A 21453-nucleotide genomic window follows, 5' to 3' on the forward strand; every position below is an offset into this window, starting at 1 on the left:
AGAACAAATACTCAATGGAACATATTGTGCTATTTATCACAGGCTACTTTGTGTCAAAGTTTAACAAGGACTCTCTCACCAGTGTCATGATCAAAGATATGATCAAGAGCCTCCTCAAATACAGTATATMATTTGGTCATTGTGCTGCCACAGAATGAGTTGTGAGCAAGGCCTTAACAAAATCTTCAAGTCCCAGAGCTGCTAGAAARGTTCTATTGTTATCGAAACAATGTTGCGATTGTTTGTGAGAATGCCAACAGGTGTGGTTCCCGTGGGGGAAAGATTCTATTGGGGAAAGGTTCCCGTGGGTGTTGCCATGGAAGCCAAGAAGGAGTGAGGTGTGTGTGTGTGTGTGTGTGTGTGTGTGCTCAAACACACATGCATGTGGGGGTCAGGGAGAGGAAGTGTGTCCATCTGATGAATGGGCATGTGCTTGAACTCAATTTTCTACACTAATTGTAGTCTCACCCATTCATTTTTAATGACCGGTCGTTTTTGACCGGGAACACCACAGGTGTACAAAAGTGTAATAAAACACCCAAAATGTAATGAAAATCATCCAAATGTATTCTGTGTGTTCAGACGCCCTGTGTGGACAAAGTCATGGAACCTTATGACAGTCAGATTAAATGAACTACATTTTTCAGAGAGAGAACTTGTAAATAGGTCAAATTCAACTGGAACACAGCAGGAGTGTTAATGGAGGACCGGGATACAATTTTGTGAAAATCACCGAAATCCTGGTATTTTCTTGTTTTTTTTTGTCCTGGTGTCTTATGGAATCCCTCCAGTCTGGAAGGATGCACTAGACCCAACCTGCTCTCTGGCTGCTGCTGTTAGGCGTCATTATTGCCTAGATCCTAGAGCGACGTTGTTGCCCAACCCAGGCTTTTTTGCCTTTTGATTTAGACTTGATATGGTACTGTGAATTTGATCTTTGTGTGTGTGTGTGTGTGTGTGTGTGTGTGTGTGTGTGTGTGTGTGTGTTTAGAGGGAGTCCACGTGTCAAGGTCACCCCAGGTTATAAAGAAGAGCAGTGTGCCCCTGCTCTCAGCCTGGAGATGAAGAGACCCATCGATCTGGAGGCTCCCATCACCAGGTACTACAGTGTCTCTCACACACACACACACGCTATATACACACACACACCCCGTATACAAACCCCAACACACACGCTATACACACACACACACACGGTATACAAACCCCAACACACACGCTATACACACACGGTATACAAACCCCAACACATGCACACAGTATACAAACCCCAACACATGCACACAGTATACAAACCTAAACACGGAAACGCACATACATACATACATACATACATACTACTGGACACTGAAGTGTGTTTAGTATGCAAGTAACCAAAAATGTTGTTTTACATTCTGGACTGGTGCACATGGTACGTACTTCAGCCACTGTACGTTTTGTGCTGAAGAGATTTCCTCTTCTTCCCAAACCAATTTGTCAATTTGACTGCGGAAAATTATTAAACTGCGTATGGCTTCGCACATTCTTCCTCTGGTCCCTGTGGACTTCAGTAGGACATTAAAGATCTATCATCCTTGCGTTTCCTTTGTGTCTCTGTCTGTGTGTGGGGGGTGTGTCTGTGTGTGTGTGTGGGGCTGTGTCTCTGTCTGTGTGTGGGGGGGTTGTGGTCCTCTGTGTGTGTTGAGGGTGTTGTCCGTCTTGTCTGTGTGTCTCTGTTCTGTGTGTGGGGGGTGTGGTCTCTGTCTTGTGTGGGGGGTGGTGTCTCTGTCGTGTGGTGGTGGGGGTGTCTCTGTCTGTGTGGTGGGGGGTGTGTGTGGGGGTGTGTCTCTGTCTGTGTGTGTGGGGTGTGTGGGTGGGGGGTGTCTCTGTCTGTGTGTGTGGGGTGTCTGTCTTGTCTGTCTGTGTGGGGGTGTGTCTCTGTCTGTGTGTGGGTGTCTCTGTCTGTGTGTCTCTGTCGGTGTGTGGGGTGTGCTCTGTCTGTGTGTGTGGGGTGTGTCTCTCTGTGTGTCTGTCTGTGTTGTGGGGGTGTGTGTGGGGTGTGCTTGTCTGTGTGTGGGTGTTGGTGTGTGTCTCTGTCTGTGTGTGGGGTGTCTCTGTCTGTGTGTGTCTCCTGTCTGTGTGTGGGGGTGTTCTCTGTCTTTGTGTCTCTGTCTGTTGTGGGGTGTGTGGGGGTGTGCTCTGTCTGTGTGTGTGGGGTGTCTCTGTTTGTGTCTCTGTCTGGTGTTTGGGGTGTTCTCTGTCTGTGTGTGTGGGGTGTCTCTGTCGTGTGTCGTCTGTGGGTGTGGGGGTGTTCTCCTGTCCTGTGGTTGGGGGGTGGTCCTCGCTCTCGCTCTCTGTGTGTGTGCGCAAATGTTCCCATCCTCCCAGTAGCCTGGCTTTAGCTGCATGCCTGGGGTGAACTGAGCAGAGCAGCTAAGCTCCAGTATTGTCCGTTTTGCTTGAGAAGGCCCATTCTCCAGAGAGTCCTGGTGGCTGTTGGCTCTAGAATGCCCCATTCTGCTCTGGAGAGATGGAGCCAGACCACAGTCAGATTACTGAGGCTAGGCTATCGGGTAGTCCTCAGTACTCACAGACCATCTGAGTACACTGGGACCACACATTCCAGCCTGGTCCCTCTGCATCTCCCCAGGAGAATGACACTTCTTCTCTTTCATCTGTCTGTCTTCTATTATCTGTCACTCTTCCTTTTATCCGACTTAATTTTTCTGTCGCATGCTCTCTCTCTCTCCATTTTCTACTCATTTCTGTTGCGCGCGCCCTCTCCCTCTGAATTTGACAGTCGCTCTGTTACATACTCGCTCTCTCACATGTTCTTTTCTCCCTATGTCTTTCTAGCTGCGCTTCAGGCATAACAATGAGCAGGAGCGTCTATTTGAAGGACGGCGTTAAGGGGTCCGAGTGACTGTAGGAGAGGTGCTGGGTGCTTCTGATCTGCTGCYGTAAATCATTGTTTCGGGGCCTTCCTCTCAGATCCTCTATATGGGCTGCTTTAACATCCCCAGTGCATTCTCTCTCGCGCTCTTTCTTCTTGTTGTTGTGTGGGAGACACTAAGACCTGGTACTAGGAATAGATGTGCACACAGCCGGGCGTCTAGTAAACACTAGCTAAACACCCCTCTCTCTCTCTCTCTCCTCCCTCCCCCAGTATTAAGTCTCTTCAGGAGGACTTGTTGGTGTCTACAGCTGATGGCTACCTCCACATCCTCCACTGGGACGGAGTCAGCAATGGCCGGAAGGCGATCAGTCTCTGCACCGTCCCCTTCTCCCTGGACCTTCAGTCAGCGCGCGGTCAGTCACACTCACTATATACCATCCTCTCCTCGCCACCCTCTTCCTACCCCGCCTGCCGGTACCCACCCCACCCGATCCCTCTCAACTAACCTGAACCTTTAACCATGTGTACATTTGCAGTCGGGCTCGATCTAAACCATCCTCTCCCCAGACCTCGCCATCCTCTCCCAACTACATCTATACATGTTTACATAAAACGAGGCCATAGAGATCGTATCTAACTGGCGGCCCATTTCAGATCTTTTTTTCCACTCATTGGTCTTTTCACCCGTCCCATCAAATAGTTGCACATCAGATCTTTTTCAGAGCTGATCTGATTGGTCAAAAGACCAATTAGKGGGGGGGGGGGGGGGGGGGGGGGGGGGAATACAAATCTGAATTGGGCTGCCTGTGTAAACGCAGCCTAAGTGTCGTCCCTACGTAGGCCTGAAGTCATGTATGTGCGTAATGTTTCTAGATCGCTGTGTTTCTTCATGCGTTTTATTGCCTGTGCAGGTGGTCCGTCTCTGGACCTGGAGGGGCTGCACATCACAGACATGGAGTACTGTGTGACTCTGGATGGCTTTGCTGTGGTGCTTGACGACGGGAGGCTGGGATTCATCAGTCCTGTAGCCAGCAGGTTTACTGCAGAAGTACGAGAAAGAAGTCCCTGTGTGTGTGTGTGTGATTTGCTGTGGTGCTTGACAATCGGCAGGCTAGAATTCATAAGAACTCTGGGAGAAGTGTTGTGTTGGGGTGTGTGCGTTTTTGCTGCGGTGCGCACACAATGCAGCCGTGTTCTGTAAGTCATGTGAAGCGTGACTGTCGAGGGTTGATGGAAAATGGGGGTGKGGGGGGGGGGGGGGRAGAGGAAGTGAAAGGCGGAGGCGAGTGTCTGCCTGCGCGTGAGCGTCCGCGACGTACGGTGATCTATCGGACTGTCTCTTGTCTCCCCCAGCAGCTGCAGGGCGTCTGGGCAGCAGACGTAACAGACGGCACATGTGTGGCGGTCAACAATAAGTACAGGCTGATGGCGTTTGGTTGTGCCAGGTACGTGTGTGTGTCCTGCCGACATCAGTACAGGCCTCTGTAGCCACTTCCTATCTGCTGTTTAACTGAAATGCAAATGACAAAATCAAGAGGTCCAGGGTCCCACTGTTCAGTCAGTCAGTTAAGCAGGAGGTGTGTGTATGTGTGAGAAACACACACAAGCTGGCAGATTGCACAATCCGTGAGAACCGCTTGTCAAACACACACCAATCACAAAGGCGGACAGCGGCYTGTTTTGCACACACACTGACCTGCAGGGATGAGTCCAGCAGAGAGAACCTGAGTGGCAGTAGATAATGGGTCAATCACTGGCTGTGGAATCGACAACCTTTCTCTTCATTAAATGCCTGCTCATTATTTCAGCGTTTTGTTTTTCATTTAGGAAACGTCGGCTAATGAATTGCTGGTACTCGGGTTTAAACAAGACTGACTTRAACTTGACCGCACAAGCGGCTGTTATGTAATATGCCTACCTCCTGATGGGTCAGCGTTGTTTATTCATGTGTTGAATCCCCTGACTGTGTTTGTGAATTTCAATTTGCTTTATTTGCATTCGGTACATAATTGCCCAAGCACAATGTTACCTTAGAATAAAGAGTAACGAGTAATTATTAACATTTGTCTGTCTTTAATTTGTCTGTCTCTCTCTGTTCCAGTGGCTCAGTATTGGTGTACATGATTGACACCACTACAGGATCCATGCAGCTCTCCCACAAGCTGGAGCTCACCCCAAAACACTTCCCCGGTATGTCTGTCTCTGACTGACCACCAGCTCACGCTCCCATTTTAGTGTTGACAGATGAGAGAAAGTACACTTTTCATACAAACTAGTACGCCCCGTCAGGTTTTAACACAATGGTATCACATGATGCCTCTTTACAGTGCTGGTTTTCGTTTTGACTCGAAAGTGCTAGTGATTCTATGTAGTAGTTCCCCTCAACACATCAGCCATGCKGAACCATTGGTTTGTTTATGGTACACTCCTACCCTCTAGTGGTAGTGGGTGGTATGAAAGTACAGTACCGTGTAAAATCCTATTGCCATTTTCAATGACCCTGGGCTAGATTACATCACAGGGAGGTTTATTTTACACGGTACTGTAYTATCTCTGTTAAACCAAAGAAACCATACTACTGTAAAAGCAGAGTTGTGGTCAATTCCGTCAATTCAGGAAGTGAACCATATTCCTATTCTAGTTTTCCTCAATTGAAATGGATTGACTCAACTGTGTTACTGGAAATATTTCTGTCTGACCGGTCGCCGTGTCTGTATCGAATCTCCCTCCCTCAGACGTCTGGAACAAGACGGGGGCGGTGACGCTGATCCGCTGGTCCCCCGACTACAGCGTTGCCATGGTGACCTGGGAGTGCGGCGGGCTGTCTTTGTGGAGTGTGTTCGGCGCCCACCTCATCTGTACGCTCGGGGAGGACTTTGCGTGAGTGACGAGACACMGCGGTCTTCTTCTCTAATTCTTCCTCCTCTATTGGTCTCCGTTTTCCTCCTTGCCCTCCAGGACTCCGCAGCCGTAGCACAATTCMCACCGCTGTCGTCTTGTCAGCTACGCTCTATGGCGCAGGCTGCGCGCTCTCATACGGTACAGGTTGAGCAGGCGTCATCCTGAATGGGACAAAAAAAACAGTGCAAAATCTTATCTTTTTCTCCTTGCAATTGTTTATATTATAAACCCTTATCTCTGACGATGGTCTCGACCCCAGGTATCGGTCAGACGGCACTAAGAAGGATCCTATACAGATCAGCTCTATGTGCTGGGGAGCGGAAGGCTACCACCTGTGGGTCATCACCAGTAAAGAAGAAGCAGCGCTTGTAGAGAACATGGAGGAGGCTCCACCTCCTACCCAGACCAAGCAGGCGGGCATACTGCAGTTCCACTTCATCAAAAGCGCCCTGACCGTTAACCCCTGCACGGTGAGCTTATGGACAATGGCGTCAATGCACACATTCCTGACACCAACCAATTTTGCTTGCTGGGCTCTTTCGTGTAGAATACTGATATGTTGCAAACATATTGATTATTCGACGATTCCCTGTTGTCCGCCCCAGAGTAACCAGGAGCAGGTTTTACTACACGGGGAAGACCGTCTGTACCTGACCTGTGGTGACCCCACCCAGGTCCCATCCAGCAGCTCAGATGGCCCTCACACCCCTCACCCCCATAAYCTCGCCCATGGCCTGGAGGGCAGCCCCCTTCACCACCGCTCCGCCCCCTCGCCCAACGCCATCTCTCAGGGACTCAGCACTTTACTGGGACACAAGCACTGGCACGTGGTCCAGGTACATACTGCTTTATTCATTTCGAATTCAAAAAGCGTTATTGTCCATCAGCTGACTATCTATTCAAATGTTGCTTTGGTATGTTGATGTGAAGCTCAACAAGTTAGAAAATGTTTTAGTATCCTGTCAGTAAAACTATCCTGTGTTTTTCCTCTGTCGTAGATTCACAGCACATACCTAGAGAGCAATTGGCCTATACGGGTGAGTCGGTGTGGGAAATACTTCTACGTCTGTCCTTCGGGATAAGTATTCAGTGTGTGTGTGTGTGGCTACATAAAACCATGTTAACCTGAGTTGTCAAATGAATGCAGTTTTTCCAGATACCCAATGTGGTCATGTGCACTTGGCCTGCTATATCTATGGCTTCTAATGCATGAGAGGTGTGTGTGTGTCTCTAGTTTGCAGCCATAGACACAGCAGGCCAGTGCATAGCGGTAGCAGGGAGACGTGGATTTGCACATTACTCCATGTCCTCCAGGAAATGGAAGCTGTTTGGGAACATCACTCAGGAGCAGAACATGACCGTGACAGGGGGGYTGGCCTGGTGGAAGGACTTTGTCGTTGTTGCGTGTTACAATTTCATCGACCGGCAAGAAGAGGTAAGACGGCATAACACGGATATCTAACGTTCAGGAACAATACTACTTWWWWWWWWTWTATACATTTTACACCACCCTGTTCTGAACATGTATGGGCCAAATTTGCATGGACAAATTGATTGAGAATGTGTGATCGTTTGCTCACGAGCTCAGTTTGATGGGTCGATTTGACGGATTGACAAAGTGAGCAGCTGTACTTTCTTTCCTCCTCTGTCGTTTCTCCCCTCCCGGCGTAGCTGCGTCTGTACCTCCGGTCGTCCAACCTGGACAATGCCTTCGCCTCCGTCACCAAGCTGCACTCTGACACTCTGCTGCTCAACGTGTTCAGAGACCTGATCGTCCTCTTCAGAGCAGACTGCTCCATCTGCCTCTACAGCATCGAGAGGAGRCACGACGGGTAGGGAGGGACGAACACGCTTAGGACAGGCACATGCATGCACACCCACTCATACAAAAACAAAATAATCTCTCACACACATTTATTAGCAGGCAGGACGAGACCGGTAGGGAAGATCACCTGACAGAGGTCTCGGATGATAATCAATAGTGTTGTGAAAAGAAATTCACATTAGAAACTTTAGAAAAATCCATTAATACTTATCACATGCCATTGGTTGGGGCTTTAACTGGGGGTGGGGGGGGCTTTACAAAGGGCCTGTCCAATCAATGTTATTAGTAGCGTATTGTTTTTCTCTGCAGGCCCAACCCGTCAGCCTGTGTTGAGCTGCTTCAGGAGGTGTCCATGTCCCGCTACATCCCCCATCCCGCCCTGGTTGTGTCTGTCACTCTCACCTCGGTACGCACAGAGACCGGCATGGCGCTTAAAGCCCCACAGCAGGTACTGGTTTCAATACACACATGAAATCCCATCAGAAGCCCGTCTCTTCNCACACATGAAATCCCATCAGAAGCCCGTCTCTTCAGACATCGGCGTGGCTCTTCTACCACTGCCCTCCCTGCTCCTAGCGCTTTTCTTTCGTCGATTTAGCAGAGGGCTGTTCCTGGAGAGCTACYGTCCTGTAGGTTTTCACTCCAACCCTARTCTAGCACACCTGATTCTAATAATCAGCTGGTTGATAAGCTGARTCAGGTTAGTTAGAGCTGGGGTTGGAGCCAAAAACCTACAGGAGGGTAGCTCTCCAGGAACAAGGGTYGGAGAGCYCTTATTTAGCAGCTATTTTGAACAGAKTTTTTATTTGCGCTGATTGTGATGTCTTTTAAACGTACTTTAGTGAATGCACTGATTTGTGAATCACTCTGGATAAATGTCTGCTCAGTTGTTAAAATGTGAAATAGTACTAATTTGTGTCTCTGTCGCTGTACTAGGCCTGTATGGCAGAGAGCATCATGCTGAACCTGGCTGGCCAACTCATCATGCTACAGAGAGACCGYTCTGGACCACAGGTACGAGAGAAGGAAGACCAGAAGAAACTGGTGAGTCACTCACGCAGACACACTCACACACACACACACACAGTATCAGTCAAAAGTTTGGACACCTACTCATTCAAGAGTTTCTTTATTTTGACTATTTTCTACATTGTAGAATAATAGTGAGTGCATCAAAACTATTAAATAGCACGTATGGAATCATGTAGTAACTAAAAAAGTGTTAAACAAATCAAAATATATTGCCTTGATGACTGTTTTGCACACTCTTGGCATTCTCTCAACCAGCTTCATGAGGTAGTCACATGGAATGCATTTCAATTAACAGGTGTGCCTTGTTAAAAGTTAATTTGTGGAATTTCTTTCATTAATGCGTTTGAGCCAATCAGTTGTTGTGACAAGATAGGGGTGGAAAACAGAAGATAGCCCTATTTGGTAAAAGCCCAAGTCCATATTATGGCAAGAACAGCTCATAAGCAAATAGAAACTACAGTCCGTTACTTTAAGACATTAAGGTCAGTCAATCAGGAACATTTGAAGAACTTTATAAGTTTCTTCAAGTGCAGTCGCAAAAACCATGAAGCGCCATGATGAAACTGGCTCTCATGAGGACTGCCACAGGAAAGGAAGACCCAGAGTTACCTCTGCTGCAGTTACCAGCCTAAATAAATGCTTCAGAGTTCAAGTAACAGACACATCTCAACATCAACTGTTCAGAGGAGACCACTACTAAAGGACACCAATAATAAGAAGAGACTTGCTTGGGCCAAGAAATATGAGCAATGGACGTTAGACCGGTGGGAATTTGTCCTTTGGTCTGATGAGTCCAAATATGAGATTTTTGGTTCCAACTGCCATATCTTTGTGAGACGAAGAGTAGGTGAACGGATGATCTCCGCATGGAGGAGGAGGTGTGGTAGTGTCAACAGCTAAGCACCATCTGTGAGTTATTTAGAATTCAAGGCACACTTAACCAGCATGGCTACCACAGCATTCTGCAGTGATACGCCATCCCATCTGGTTTGCTCTTAGTGGGACTATCATTTGATTTCATCAGGACAATGACCCAACACACCTCCAGGCTGTGTAAGGGCTATTTGACCAAGAAGGAGAGTGATGGAGTGCTACATCAATTGACCTGGCCTCCACAATCACCTGACCTCAACCCAATTGAGATGGTTTGGGATGAGTTGGACTGAAAAGTGAAGTAAAAGCAGCCAACAAGTGCTCAGCATATGTGGGAACTCCTTCAAGACTGTTGGAAAAGCATTCCTCATGAAGCTGGTTGAGAGAATGCCAAGTGTGTGCAAAGCTGTCAAGGCAAACGGTGACTACTTTGAAGAATCTGAAATATATAAAATATACTTTGATTTKTTTAACACATTTTTGCTTACTACATGATTTCATATGTGTTATTTGATAGTTTTGATGTCTTTACTATTATTCTACAATGTAGAAAATCCCTTGAATGTGTCTCAACATTTGACTGGTACTGTACACACACACACCTACCTACCTACTGTTTGGGCTGTATAGCCTACTCCTACAGTCATTGTCATGCTATACAGCACAACCAGATCTGGGACCGGACTAAGTCACCCCTCCCCCCCTTGTAATAGTTGTCTTTGTCTTGTCATAATACATATATTGATCGATTTAATTTGTCATACTTGTCATTGTCCATGTAGATCTATAGCATCTTACCCACCGGCCACAGTATGCACTGTGGTGCGTGTATGCTAACCCGGTGTGTCACTCTCTGTTTCTAGCTGCAGTTCTGTCCTCCCGTGGTTCTGGCTCAGTGTGTAGAGAACGTGTGGACGACGTGTCGCAGTAACAAGAAGAAGCGCCACCTGCTGGAGGCTCTGTGGCTGTCCTGTGGCGAGGCCGGAATGAAGGTGTGGCTGCCCCTTCGTCTTAYTGAAATGAAACGATTGTTGTTATTATTCAAATCTACACATCCTTCTATAAATTGCAACACAAAGCAACAACAAAAACACATGTATGGTTACATTGGAAGGAATTTGAAGTGTTGTATGTCGTTGTGTTTCATGATCTACTTGTAGTGCCGAGCATATTATTCAATGCTGCAAAGGTGATTTGTTTAATTGTACCTTTCAAAAGGTGTGGCTGCCCCTGTTCCCGCGGGACCACCGAAAGCCCCACTCGTTCCTGTCCCGGCGCATCATGCTCCCCTTCCACATCAACATCTACCCCCTGGCCGTGCTGTTTGAAGACGCCCTGGTGCTGGGGGCATCTAATGAGACCGTGCTCTACGACGGCCTGCAGGTACTGTAGTAGGAGTATTATATTGTAGTTATTACAGTAATAGTATTATCTGGTGCTGAGGGTTGGCAGCGAGAACCTGGTCTCCGACGGCCTACAAGTAAGGGAGGGGGGGCTGATATCGAATCCTAGATGCCATCTATTGACGTTGTGCCAAGGCTCTACAACTGTACAAATCACGGTCTCTGTGCGAATAAAGTAATCATCGTGTTCTTCTGCAGGGTCCCAGAGAGGGCCGGGAGCCTCTTGAGGTGATGTTCCCTTACTGCACGGTGGAGAGGACCTCCCAGATCTACCTCCACCACATCCTGCGCCAGCTACTCGTGCGTAACCTGGGAGAGCAGGCTCTGCTCCTGGCCCAGTCCTGCGCAGCRCTCCCCTACTTCCCCCACGTCATGGAGCTCATGGTCCACGTGGTGCTGGAGGAGGAGGCCACATCCCGGGAGCCCATCCCCGACCCGCTGCTGCCCACCGTGGCCAAGTTCATCACCGAGTTCCCCCTGTTCCTCCAGGTAAGGAGGAGGGAGAGAGCGATGTGGATGGAGGAGTACTTAATGAACGAAACCTAGGCTGTGTGTGAAATGGCTTCCTAGCTTTGTGTTTGAATCCTCTGTGATTTTTAAAAATGCGTGTATTGTCGTACTCGGCTGAGGCAACTCTTGTGTATTTTCAACTGAATTAATTCATTTGTTCATTCATGTTTTCTTCCTCCAGACCATCGTGCACTGCGCCAGGAAGACGGAGTACGCCCTGTGGAACTACCTGTTTGCTGCCGTGGGCAACCCCAAGGATCTGTTTGAGGAATGTCTGATGGCTCAGGACCTGGACACAGCAGCATCCTATCTCATCATACTGCAGGTGTCTACATATACTCCCCTATCCCATGGTACTGTAAGATTCCTATCCTATAAGCCAGAGGCACATTATTTAGAAATGTGACTGGTATCAGGTATGGAGCTAGGGCGAGGGTTGGGGCGAGGGTTAGGATTGGAGCCACTGTACGGTGAGGGTTGGAGCCAGGGTGAGGGTTGGAGCCAGGGTGAGGGTAACGTTAGGGGTGGAGTTATGTCGTAAATGTTTTGTATTGATAATGTAACCGTGTCGTCTAGAACATGGAGGTTCCGGCGGTGAGCCGGCAGCACGCTACACTGCTCTTCAACACGGCTCTGGAGCAGGGCAAGTGGGACCTCTGTCGTCACATGATCCGATTCCTCAAGGCCATTGGCTCTGGGGAGATGGAGACCCCGCCTCCAACACCAACCACTCAGGTATCGGAGAGAACTAATTCAAACTCGCTGCTTCTACCTCGGTCTCTTTCGCGCTCTCTCTACATCTTTCTGTGAGGTCAGAGGGTTTTCTTTGGAATTATGGTAGAGCTAAATCTCTAAGCGGCKAGACTAATCTATGGGGATGATATTAGAGATGGTCTAAAAATACTGTATAAAGACTGCTATTAAGGCTACTGCCTCACGTCCACCTCTCTCTATTTAAGCAATAAGGCCCGACGGGGGTGTGGTATATGGCCAGTATACCACGGCTAAGGGCTGTTCTTAGGCACGACGCAGTGCGGCTAAGGCCTGGATACCACAAACCCCCGAGGTGCCTTATTGCTATTATGAACTGGTTACCAGTATGGTATATGATCTGGTATACCATGGCCTTCAGCATTCAGGGCTCGAACCATCCGGTTTATAATTAAATAAAAATTGGATATACTGTATATTTTGTCTTTGAGTATACGCCTGCTGTTTCAGGGGCTTGCTGGATGAGTTTTCCCCTCCTGATCATGAGCACGTTGTTCCAAAACAAGATTGGAATTTGAAATGCTTTCCCTGTAAGTGACCAGGTGATGTGTCCTCTCAACAGGAACCCAGTTCGACGGGAGGCTTCGAGTTCTTCAGGAACCGCAGCATCAGTCTGTCCCAGTCAGCTGACAGCATCCCCGCTGGRAAGTTTAACCTACAGAAGACCTTTAGCATGCCTTCTGGGCCCTCCACTAAAGGGTACGGCTGGTATTATTATAATCAAATATTCAATTGAGCGGATTTTATTCAGTGAGACTTAAAGTACAGTGAGTGCATATGTTTTTTTTTAGCATATTTGTGTATGCGTGATCCTTGCAGGAATTGAACACACGACCGTGGCGTTGCTAGCCCTTCTCTTGTATCTACTGAGCCAGACAGGCCAACTACTGCTGGACTCCAGTTCTCAAGTTCAAATGAACAATGATAACATAACATGTAGTAATTATATAAAGGATTAGTGGGCTATTATCKGTTTTGCATAATTAATTGGATGGAATTGAGACCAGCCCTCGTGGTATTTGCGCTATTCGTGCTACTGGCCTTTCCCATCGTACCTATAATAGCTCTTCCGTCTCGTCCATGTGTCCTCGCTCTAGGTCTGAGCGATGGAGTAAGGACAGTGACTGTGCTGAGAACATGTACATAGACATGATGTTATGGCGTCACGCCCGACACCTCCTGGAGCAGGTCCGCCTCAAAGACCTCGGCTGTTTCTCCGCCCAGCTGGGCTTCGAGYTGATTGGCTGGCTGTGCCGYGAGCGCACGCGGGTGGCGCGGGTCGATGACTTTGTCATGGCGCTGAAGTGTCTCCACAAGGACTTCCTGTGGCCGTTTCCTGTCATCCCAGCATGCTCGATCAGCTCGCCCTTCAAGAACGGACACCGCAAGACGGGTGAGGGTCTGGTGCGGGGGTGTGTGTGTGTGTGTGTGTGACTGTATCTGCCCTCAGCTGTGGTTGTCGGTCTCCCCAGTCAACTTCCCCGAACCCATTTCTTTTTGTAAGTGTGTTCAGTGTGTATGACGACGCTCCTGTATGTGTGTTTCTCCCTCYTCCAGTGYTGAGCCAGCGGCTGCTAAAGTCCCAGTCAGCAGACAGCCTGTTGAACAGTGACATGGACACAGCGCCCCCGCAGGCCTCAGCACGCAACAGCAACCACACCTGGCTGGACGGTCTGGGGGCACTGGGGCCGGAGCCTAAAGAGATGAACACAACCTCAACCCACGGGGGGCCACAGACACAGGAGGCCTTCCTCTCTCCGCTCACTAACAAAAGTTAGTGGCCCTCTACTTCAGCATTCACTTGTCATCTCTTTCTCTCTACCAGGCTCTCATTTCCTGTCTTCTTATCCCTTTACCTCTTCTAAATTCTCTCCGGGTCACCTCTCCCTCCATTCCTCTCCCCCCAGCGGAGGAATGCAGTATCGGTTCGGCCACAGACCTGACAGAAACCAGCAGCATGGTGGATGGAGACTGGACCATGGTGGATGAGAACTTCTCCACTCTGAGTCTGACCCAGTCTGAGCTGGAACACATCTCCATGGAGCTGGCGAACAAGGGGCCTCACAAGTCCCAGGTCCAGCTACGGTAAGACTGTCATCCTCTCCAGTCTTCTCTATTAGGTGCTACAAAATACTCCTTCACCCCACCTACCATCCCAACCCAGCTAGATTTATGGCTGTGGTGACCTATTCTGCTTGTTGGTTTCATATGTAGGTTTGTGTATATCTTGTGTGATTTTGTTACCCTTTGTTTGTGTGTCCTTGGGTAGGTTTCCCAGACAMMGATTAAGCCTATCCTGGACTAAAATGTTCTAAATGGAGAATCTCCAWTGAACGTGATTCTTAGTGTAGGACTAGGTGTAATCTGTTTGGGAAACCAGCCCCTTCTGCACCATTCCTGATCTCTTTCTGTCCTCAGCTACCTGCTGCATGTGTTCATGGAGGCGGGCTGTCTGGAGTGGTGTGTTGTGATTGGTCTGATCCTGAGAGAGGCCACGGTCATCAAGCAGGTGGTCAACTTCCTGGACAGCCCAGAGGTTCCTCCTGAGACCGTCCAAAGTATCCGCTCCGGCCTGCTGGGAGTCGATGCGTGGGCCTCCGCAGACTGGTTAGTCCATCTCTCTTTCTTTACTTTCTATCTCTGTCGATCTCTCTTACTCTCTCTCTTACTAAGCTAGGAGAACTGTTGCTGCACATGTCTATGACAAAAATTCAATGAGTGCTTGAAATGGCTATGAATATTATGATGAATACTGACYCSCTCGCTCTCCTCCTCCTCCTCCTCCTCCCTGTAGCCTGGGCTATAAACCCTTCCTGAACCTGATCCGGCCCCAGCTGCAGAAGCTGATAGAGACTGCTGTGGAGCAGGTCCAGCCTGAAGCCTTCCAGCCAGGGGCTTCCAACCCCAACTCCAAGCTGACGGAGCCCCAGCCCGGGTGCCCCAGGGCGGAGGACAGTAGAGGGCCTGCTCCCTTGTGCCTGGCCATGCCCTTGGAGCCCCCTGGAGGGTTAGTGACAGAGGACGGAGGRGCTCCAGAGGAGCAGGAGGAGCAGGCGGCAGACGAGGGGGCGTATGACTGCACCCTATCCTGACGTGCCCTGTCCTGACCTGGGTCGTGTTCATTAGCCACCAAAACGGAAGAAAATGGGCTGAAACAGGGAGGGACTACATAAAACGGGTTTTTTTTGCTACGGTGTGTGTGCCCTAATGACTACAACCCTGTCCAAACCTCTGACCTTGCTGGGCAGGTGAAGGTGTGTGGTGCGGGTGTGTGATGGGACACAGGATGAGGAGGAGGAAGGGGTCCTCAGACTGAATACTCTGCATTGTGGGTCTAGAACCAGTTTGTTGGCTGATGTGGACCCAGATATGTTACATTGACCATGAGTGTGTGTGTGTGTGTGTGTGTGTGTGAGAGTATATGCTTGTTTATGTGAGGCTTTTGTGTGTTACCATACTTTGGGTGTAAAACACAAGGAAGCTCTCTATTTTGTTTCTCTCCTGTCCGCATACTCACCCATCCCAGTGCTGGAACAGGGTCTGAGTGAGCGGAGTGGACTGGGCTGCTCCTGTGGTTGAGTGTCAGTATTATTCACTTGATTACGGACTTGAGTCACTGCAAACGACGCTTGCCAGGCCACAGCCAATTCATAGCACCCAAACAAAAACAAAGGCTTACCTAAGATATCCATACTGTACGACAGGTGGCTCAAACCTCTACATTTATTCTACTATTTGATCACAGACCAAGTTTTTGCGGATGATGAGTTTGGGCTTGTCKGGCTTTATTCTGGAATTAAGCGTTCGAGCACAAGGCAGACAGTTTGTTGCAATTGAGCTTTTTACCAAAATGTGCTTTTCAGATCAGAGAATTGCTCGCTGTCCGTGTCGTGTGCTCGGCTAGGCTTCGGTGTCCGTCTAGATATAAATGTGTACTGCTCGGCTGGCTTTTCTGTGTGACGTGAGCGGATTCCCAGTCAGATCACCGCGACGACTTGTATAGGGTGAGCACAATGAACAAAAAGCGTCCGGGATGTTCTCTCCGACAGACCTGTCAACACATGAACCTTTATTGGGAGCCATTCCACAGAACTGAACAGTTAAACCTTTATATATATTTTTCACAGTTTGCACAAACGTCTATTGTACTTTTGTCGCGGAGTTAAGTTCAAGTATAACTTTGGTACTTTTGGCAAGAAACCGCCCCTGAAAGCAGCCAACTGTGTGCCGGGACATTTTACGAGATGCATGCGTTGTGCAAGGGGAGGTGTCTCATATTTTCATACCTCATAGTGTACAGTGGATTTTAAGATTATTTTCTGATACCTTTGTCAATAATGTGGTGGTCTTCTTTAGGAAATGATGTCCCCTTATTCCGATGCTAGACTGTGGCGTGAGAATGTTCTTGGTCAAGAGCGAAGGCGTGTCTGTGTGTGCGACGATGACCTGGATTGATCATGTATGTTGTTGACGAGGGCCTAATGAGCCCTCAACCGGGGGCGGCAGGTAGCCCCGAGGTCAGAGCGTTGGGCCAGTAAGCGAAAGGTTGCTGGTTTGAATACCGGAAACCGACAAGGTGATTAAAAAAAATATCTGTTGCCGTGTCCTTGAGTAAGGCCCTTAACCCTAATTGCTTCTGTTGCGCTGTACGACGGTGACCCTGGCTGTGACCCCACTCCCTGCGGGACACCCGAGAGGAGTTCGGATATGCCAACACAAAATCATTTCCATGAAACGAAACTTGTGCAACAGAACAAATATAAGCACCCCTCAAATGAGTTCAACCAAACCGTGACTGACTCCTGAAGGGAGAATCTAACCATATCTGAGGACAAACCAAATGATTATGATGATCCTGACCTGCATCTTCACACACATACTTGGCTCGAGAATTGAAACATTACTGCTCAGTTAATTGGCTTCGGTCCTGTGGAGGATCCAATGGGAAGCAAACCATAGGAGAAACAGAACTATGTTCATTCACTTTATATTGATATGCCAGAGTTCACTTTTATTCGCCCCTTTTGTAAAGACAAAAAAAACTATTGTGTTAACCTAACGTCGTATATCGTTATCGTTTTTAAGGTAGGATTGTGTTTTATCTCCTATCGGTGATTTTTGTCTTGTCTTGGGAATTGCTGTGGAGTTGAAGAGGTCCTGGACTCTTTAATGTATTCAGAATGAATATTCCCATAGTTTCTATGAGGACGTAGGTCTATAATGTCTCGGTCGTTATCACCGTGGTAACATACCAAAACCTTGGTCGCGAGCGGTGATACTGATAACAATGACTTTAAGAGAATCTCCAGAACCGAAGCGGCTGCGTGTGTACGATGTAACTGCAAAGACCAAGTGGTATTGCATCTGTTAATGATTCTATATTACAGTATCCTCACATGGAATCGAGCTTTTATGAGGCCGAGTGTTATTCTTATTTATTGGTTGTGTTATTACTATTCGAAATAGTCATTTTTATTCTTCAAATTGTTTTTATTTTTGGCTATATCAAAGCAGCTAATCAAGAGCTATTTAATTGCTTTTGCCTCAACATACTGTAGTCATCTGAGTCTTTAGACCCAGGCCCATATCCTGACACGAGAAGAGCTCTCCATCTAAAACTGGGCGTCGGTTCGTCACGCGTCTCAGAGTAGGAGTTCTAGGTTCCGTTTTGCTTTTCAGATCATAATGTATACGATTACATGGACAAGGCGGATCCGAGTTGAATCTGGTGTGTTTGTCCGGGGCTACAGCAAAAAATGTGTGCTGTTTGGGGTACTCGAGGAGTTGAGGAACGCTGGTATCAAATCTTATTTGTCACATGCGCCGAATACAACAGGTGTGGACCTTACAGTGAAATGCTTACTTACAATCCCTTAACCAACAATGCAGTTTTAAGAAAAATAAGAAATAAAAGTAATAAATAATTAAAGAGCAGCAGTAAAATAACAACAGTGAGGCTATATACAGGGGGTACCGGTACGGAGTCAATGTGTGGTGGCACCAATAGTCTGGGTAGCCATTAGAATAGATGTTCAGGAGTCTTATGACTTGGTGGTAGAAGATGTTTAGAAGCCTCTTGGACCTAGACTTGGCGCTCCGGTACCTCTTTCCGTGCAGTAGGAGAGAAAACAGTCTATGACTAGGGTGGCTGGAGTCTTTGACAATTTTTAGGGCCTTCCTCTGACACCGCCTGGTATAGAGGTCCTGGATGGCAAGAAGCTTGGCCCCAGTGATGTACTGAGCCGTACACATTACCCTCTGTAGTGCCTTGCGGTCAGAGGCCAAGCAGTTGCCATACCAGGCAGTGATGCAACCCGTCAGGATGCTCTCGATGGTGCAGCTGTAGAACCTTTTGAGGACCCATGCCAAATATTTCCAGTCTCCTGAGAGGGAATAGGTTTTGTCATGCCCTCTTCACAACTGTCTTGGTGTGCTTGTTAATTTGTTGGTGACGTGGACGCTCTCAACCTGCTCCACTACATTCCCGTCGATGAGAATGGAGGCGTGCTCGGTCCTCCTTTTCCTGTAGTCCACATTCATCTCCTTTGTCTTGATCACGTTGAGGGAGAAGTTGTTGTCCTGGCACCACACGGCCAGGTCTCTGACCTCCTCCCTATAGGCTGTCTCCCTTGTCCATGTAATCTTATACATTATGATCTGAGAAGCAAAATGGATCCTAGCACTCCTACTCTGAGACGCTTTATGAATAGAGGCCCAGGGATACTCGAGGACTGGAATAGGGAAAACACTGCTTTAGACAACTGTTGGTGCTCTGGACACTGCGGTTCTGTTTAACTTACTGTGCATGTAGGCTATGTTCCTCTATTATATTAGGTCCCTACAACTACAGAAAGTACAGCAATGGTGTCCACTTACTTACAGTAAGTACATCAGTATTAAATTGTGCAATTCTGAAATGTTACTTTGTTTCAGCTTTATCATGTTTTTTAAACATTTTTATTTGAATCCTTTTGTTTTCAGCTTTTATTTGCATTCTCTGCTCCTCCTTTTTTCCCCGTCACTCATACAGACCAAAATATTTAGTATTTTAATCATTATTTTGCTGCAGCTTACTGTGTTTGTAGTGTACATGGTGGTTTGCAGTTTTTTTTTTTTTTTGGCTCTGTTCTGATTCTCACTTATTGTTCTGCTGCGTTAAGAAAATCCCTTTGTACAGTCACGACGACTGTACGCCGCATTGATGTGCTTGGCTATATTCCATCTCTGCTTTCAGTACGGTATAGTATATGCAGTCAGTGGCTTGCTTGGCTGCCTGCTCTCAAACTGTGAGGTTTACCTAACATGCATACAGTACTTGGGCTAACCAAAGACAAATGTTCAGAGGCTTTCCGGTCGGTGTGTGCAGGTTGTTGAGAAGACGAGTGCTTGTGTAGAGGTGCATAGATGTACAATGAATCCCACCCACTCCCTCCGCGATGAGAAAGATGACCAACCATTGACGCTCAAACCAATTTTTTTTCAGTTCTCAAGACTGTTTTTCTGTATCATATCGAAATAGATGTTATGATTTTCCACTTTGTGTTTCTGTCTGATCTGAGGATGAAGAAGCCTATTGTTTTGTGTGTCTTGTCTTTGCTGCTGGGAAAAGCGCAGTGGTACTGTGTTCAAAGAAAGCCGGTGTCAAGGGCGTTATAAGAACATCTCTGGTTCATGCACACACTATATAGGTGATCAAAGACATACCGAGTGGAAGAGGACTCTTTTACTTCATGTTGTACTTTAAAGTATTGCCTATCTATGACACATTACCTGGGTCATGCAGACAATTGGCCATCTTCAATGCAGTGTACAGTATATAGTGTTTCTTGTACAATTAGCCTTTTCTACTAATTTTTTTTGTTTTCTATTTTATTTTTTTCCTGTACATAAAGAACAATAAATTATTTTAAACAAAAAATGACTTATTTTTTCCCCAATTGCAATTGATATTTTCAAAGACGACGACTACCAAAAATAACGGTTAAATCATGTATTAAGCACTTAATTGCTCTACGCGGTGGTATCTTCATTTGAACACGTGTTCATTTCAAGCTTCTTTTTTGCATGGGGGAAAAAAGTGGTTCTTTTTCACTTACTGTGCTTGACACATCATTCCCGTAAATTATATCAACCATGTTAATCCTGTTGTCATGCTATAATAACTGATTTAAAGGTATGGTTAAGGGGGTAAATCCAGTTGATGAATATCTAAAAATGTAATACAAAACTGCACTTTATTCAGTGGCTCTGAAATACACTGCAACTAAGTAAAATGTAAATTTAAAAAAGGGATAAGTGAGTTAAATTTGAACAAGACATGGCAAGATAAACCTTTTACTTCAACATAGGTCCCCAGAAAACTCATTCAGCAAAGACAATCAATGAACAAACATGGACTTAAGATGTTGCCATGTAAATTTCAGTTACCATTTTTCTAACTCAAGTTTAAGTTAAATGATATCAGCAATATGAATTACTAAATTTTACATTCAAAAAATTTAAGGACATTTAAGTGAAATTTGAGGCCCCTATCAATGGATTCAATTAACATTTTCACCAAATATTGACCCAGATTAAATTAGCGCATTGGAATTAACAATGTTTAGTGGGATATGACTATTTGTAGCCCTTTTGCTAGCTCCTTTTGAATAATGTTTATCATAGTTTGTTTGAACTTGACATGTGCTTTGGTGAACATGGAAACGAGTGCACTATTATTGGGGGGGGTTCGAGGTGAGGGGGATTATTTGAGATACTTTTTGAAGAGGTAGGGTTTCAGGTGCTTTTGGAAGACGGTCAGGGACTCTGCTGTCCTAGCTTCAGGGGGAAGCTGTTTCCACCATTGGGGTGCCAGGACAGAGAAGAGCTTGGACTGGGCTGAGTGGGAGCCAAGAGACCAGAGGTGGCAGAGCATAGTCTGAAGGTAGTGAGGGGCAGTTCCTCTTGCTCCGTAGACCAGCACCATAATCTTGTAGTGGATGTGAGCGTCGACTGGAAGGCCGTGGATTATGCGGAGGAGCAGGGTGACTTTTTTGTTTTATTTAACTAGGCAAGTCAGTTAAGAACAAATTCTTATTTACAATGATTGCCCGAGAGAACTTGCAAACAGAGATCCAGCCTAACAAAACTGAGTCACAGGTTTCTTGAAAGTTGACCATAGTCTGAACTGCCCACACTATCTCTGCTACTCTCACCCTGATCTGGGTATGTGTAAAGTTCAATTGAACTTCCCTATATTGTGCACAGTTAGCTGTCCTCCCTCT

General features: G+C 47.1%; 1 protein-coding gene across 1 annotated transcript; it reads left to right on the top strand.

The window, feature by feature from the left end:
- The first annotated feature begins 997 nt into the window (after nt 1-997).
- LOC112080569 (guanine nucleotide exchange factor subunit RIC1) lies at nt 998-20547 on the top strand. Its single transcript, XM_024146372.2, has 24 exons — nt 998-1099; nt 3146-3288; nt 3787-3923; nt 4232-4320; nt 4977-5065; nt 5611-5755; nt 6036-6246; nt 6382-6612; nt 6775-6813; nt 7011-7211; nt 7448-7608; nt 7911-8049; nt 8538-8645; nt 10370-10498; nt 10725-10889; nt 11108-11398; nt 11601-11744; nt 11996-12154; nt 12753-12889; nt 13288-13583; nt 13748-13963; nt 14098-14275; nt 14609-14797; nt 14985-20547. The coding sequence occupies exons 1-24, from the start codon at nt 1062-1064 to the stop codon at nt 15280-15282; spliced, it is 3933 nt and encodes a 1310-aa protein (XP_024002140.1). The 5' UTR covers nt 998-1061; the 3' UTR covers nt 15283-20547.
- Nucleotides 20548-21453: the final 906 nt, after the last annotated feature.

Source organism: Salvelinus sp. IW2-2015, unplaced genomic scaffold (assembly GCF_002910315.2).
Source record: "Salvelinus sp. IW2-2015 unplaced genomic scaffold, ASM291031v2 Un_scaffold16375, whole genome shotgun sequence".
Taxonomy (NCBI): domain Eukaryota; kingdom Metazoa; phylum Chordata; class Actinopteri; order Salmoniformes; family Salmonidae; genus Salvelinus; species Salvelinus sp. IW2-2015.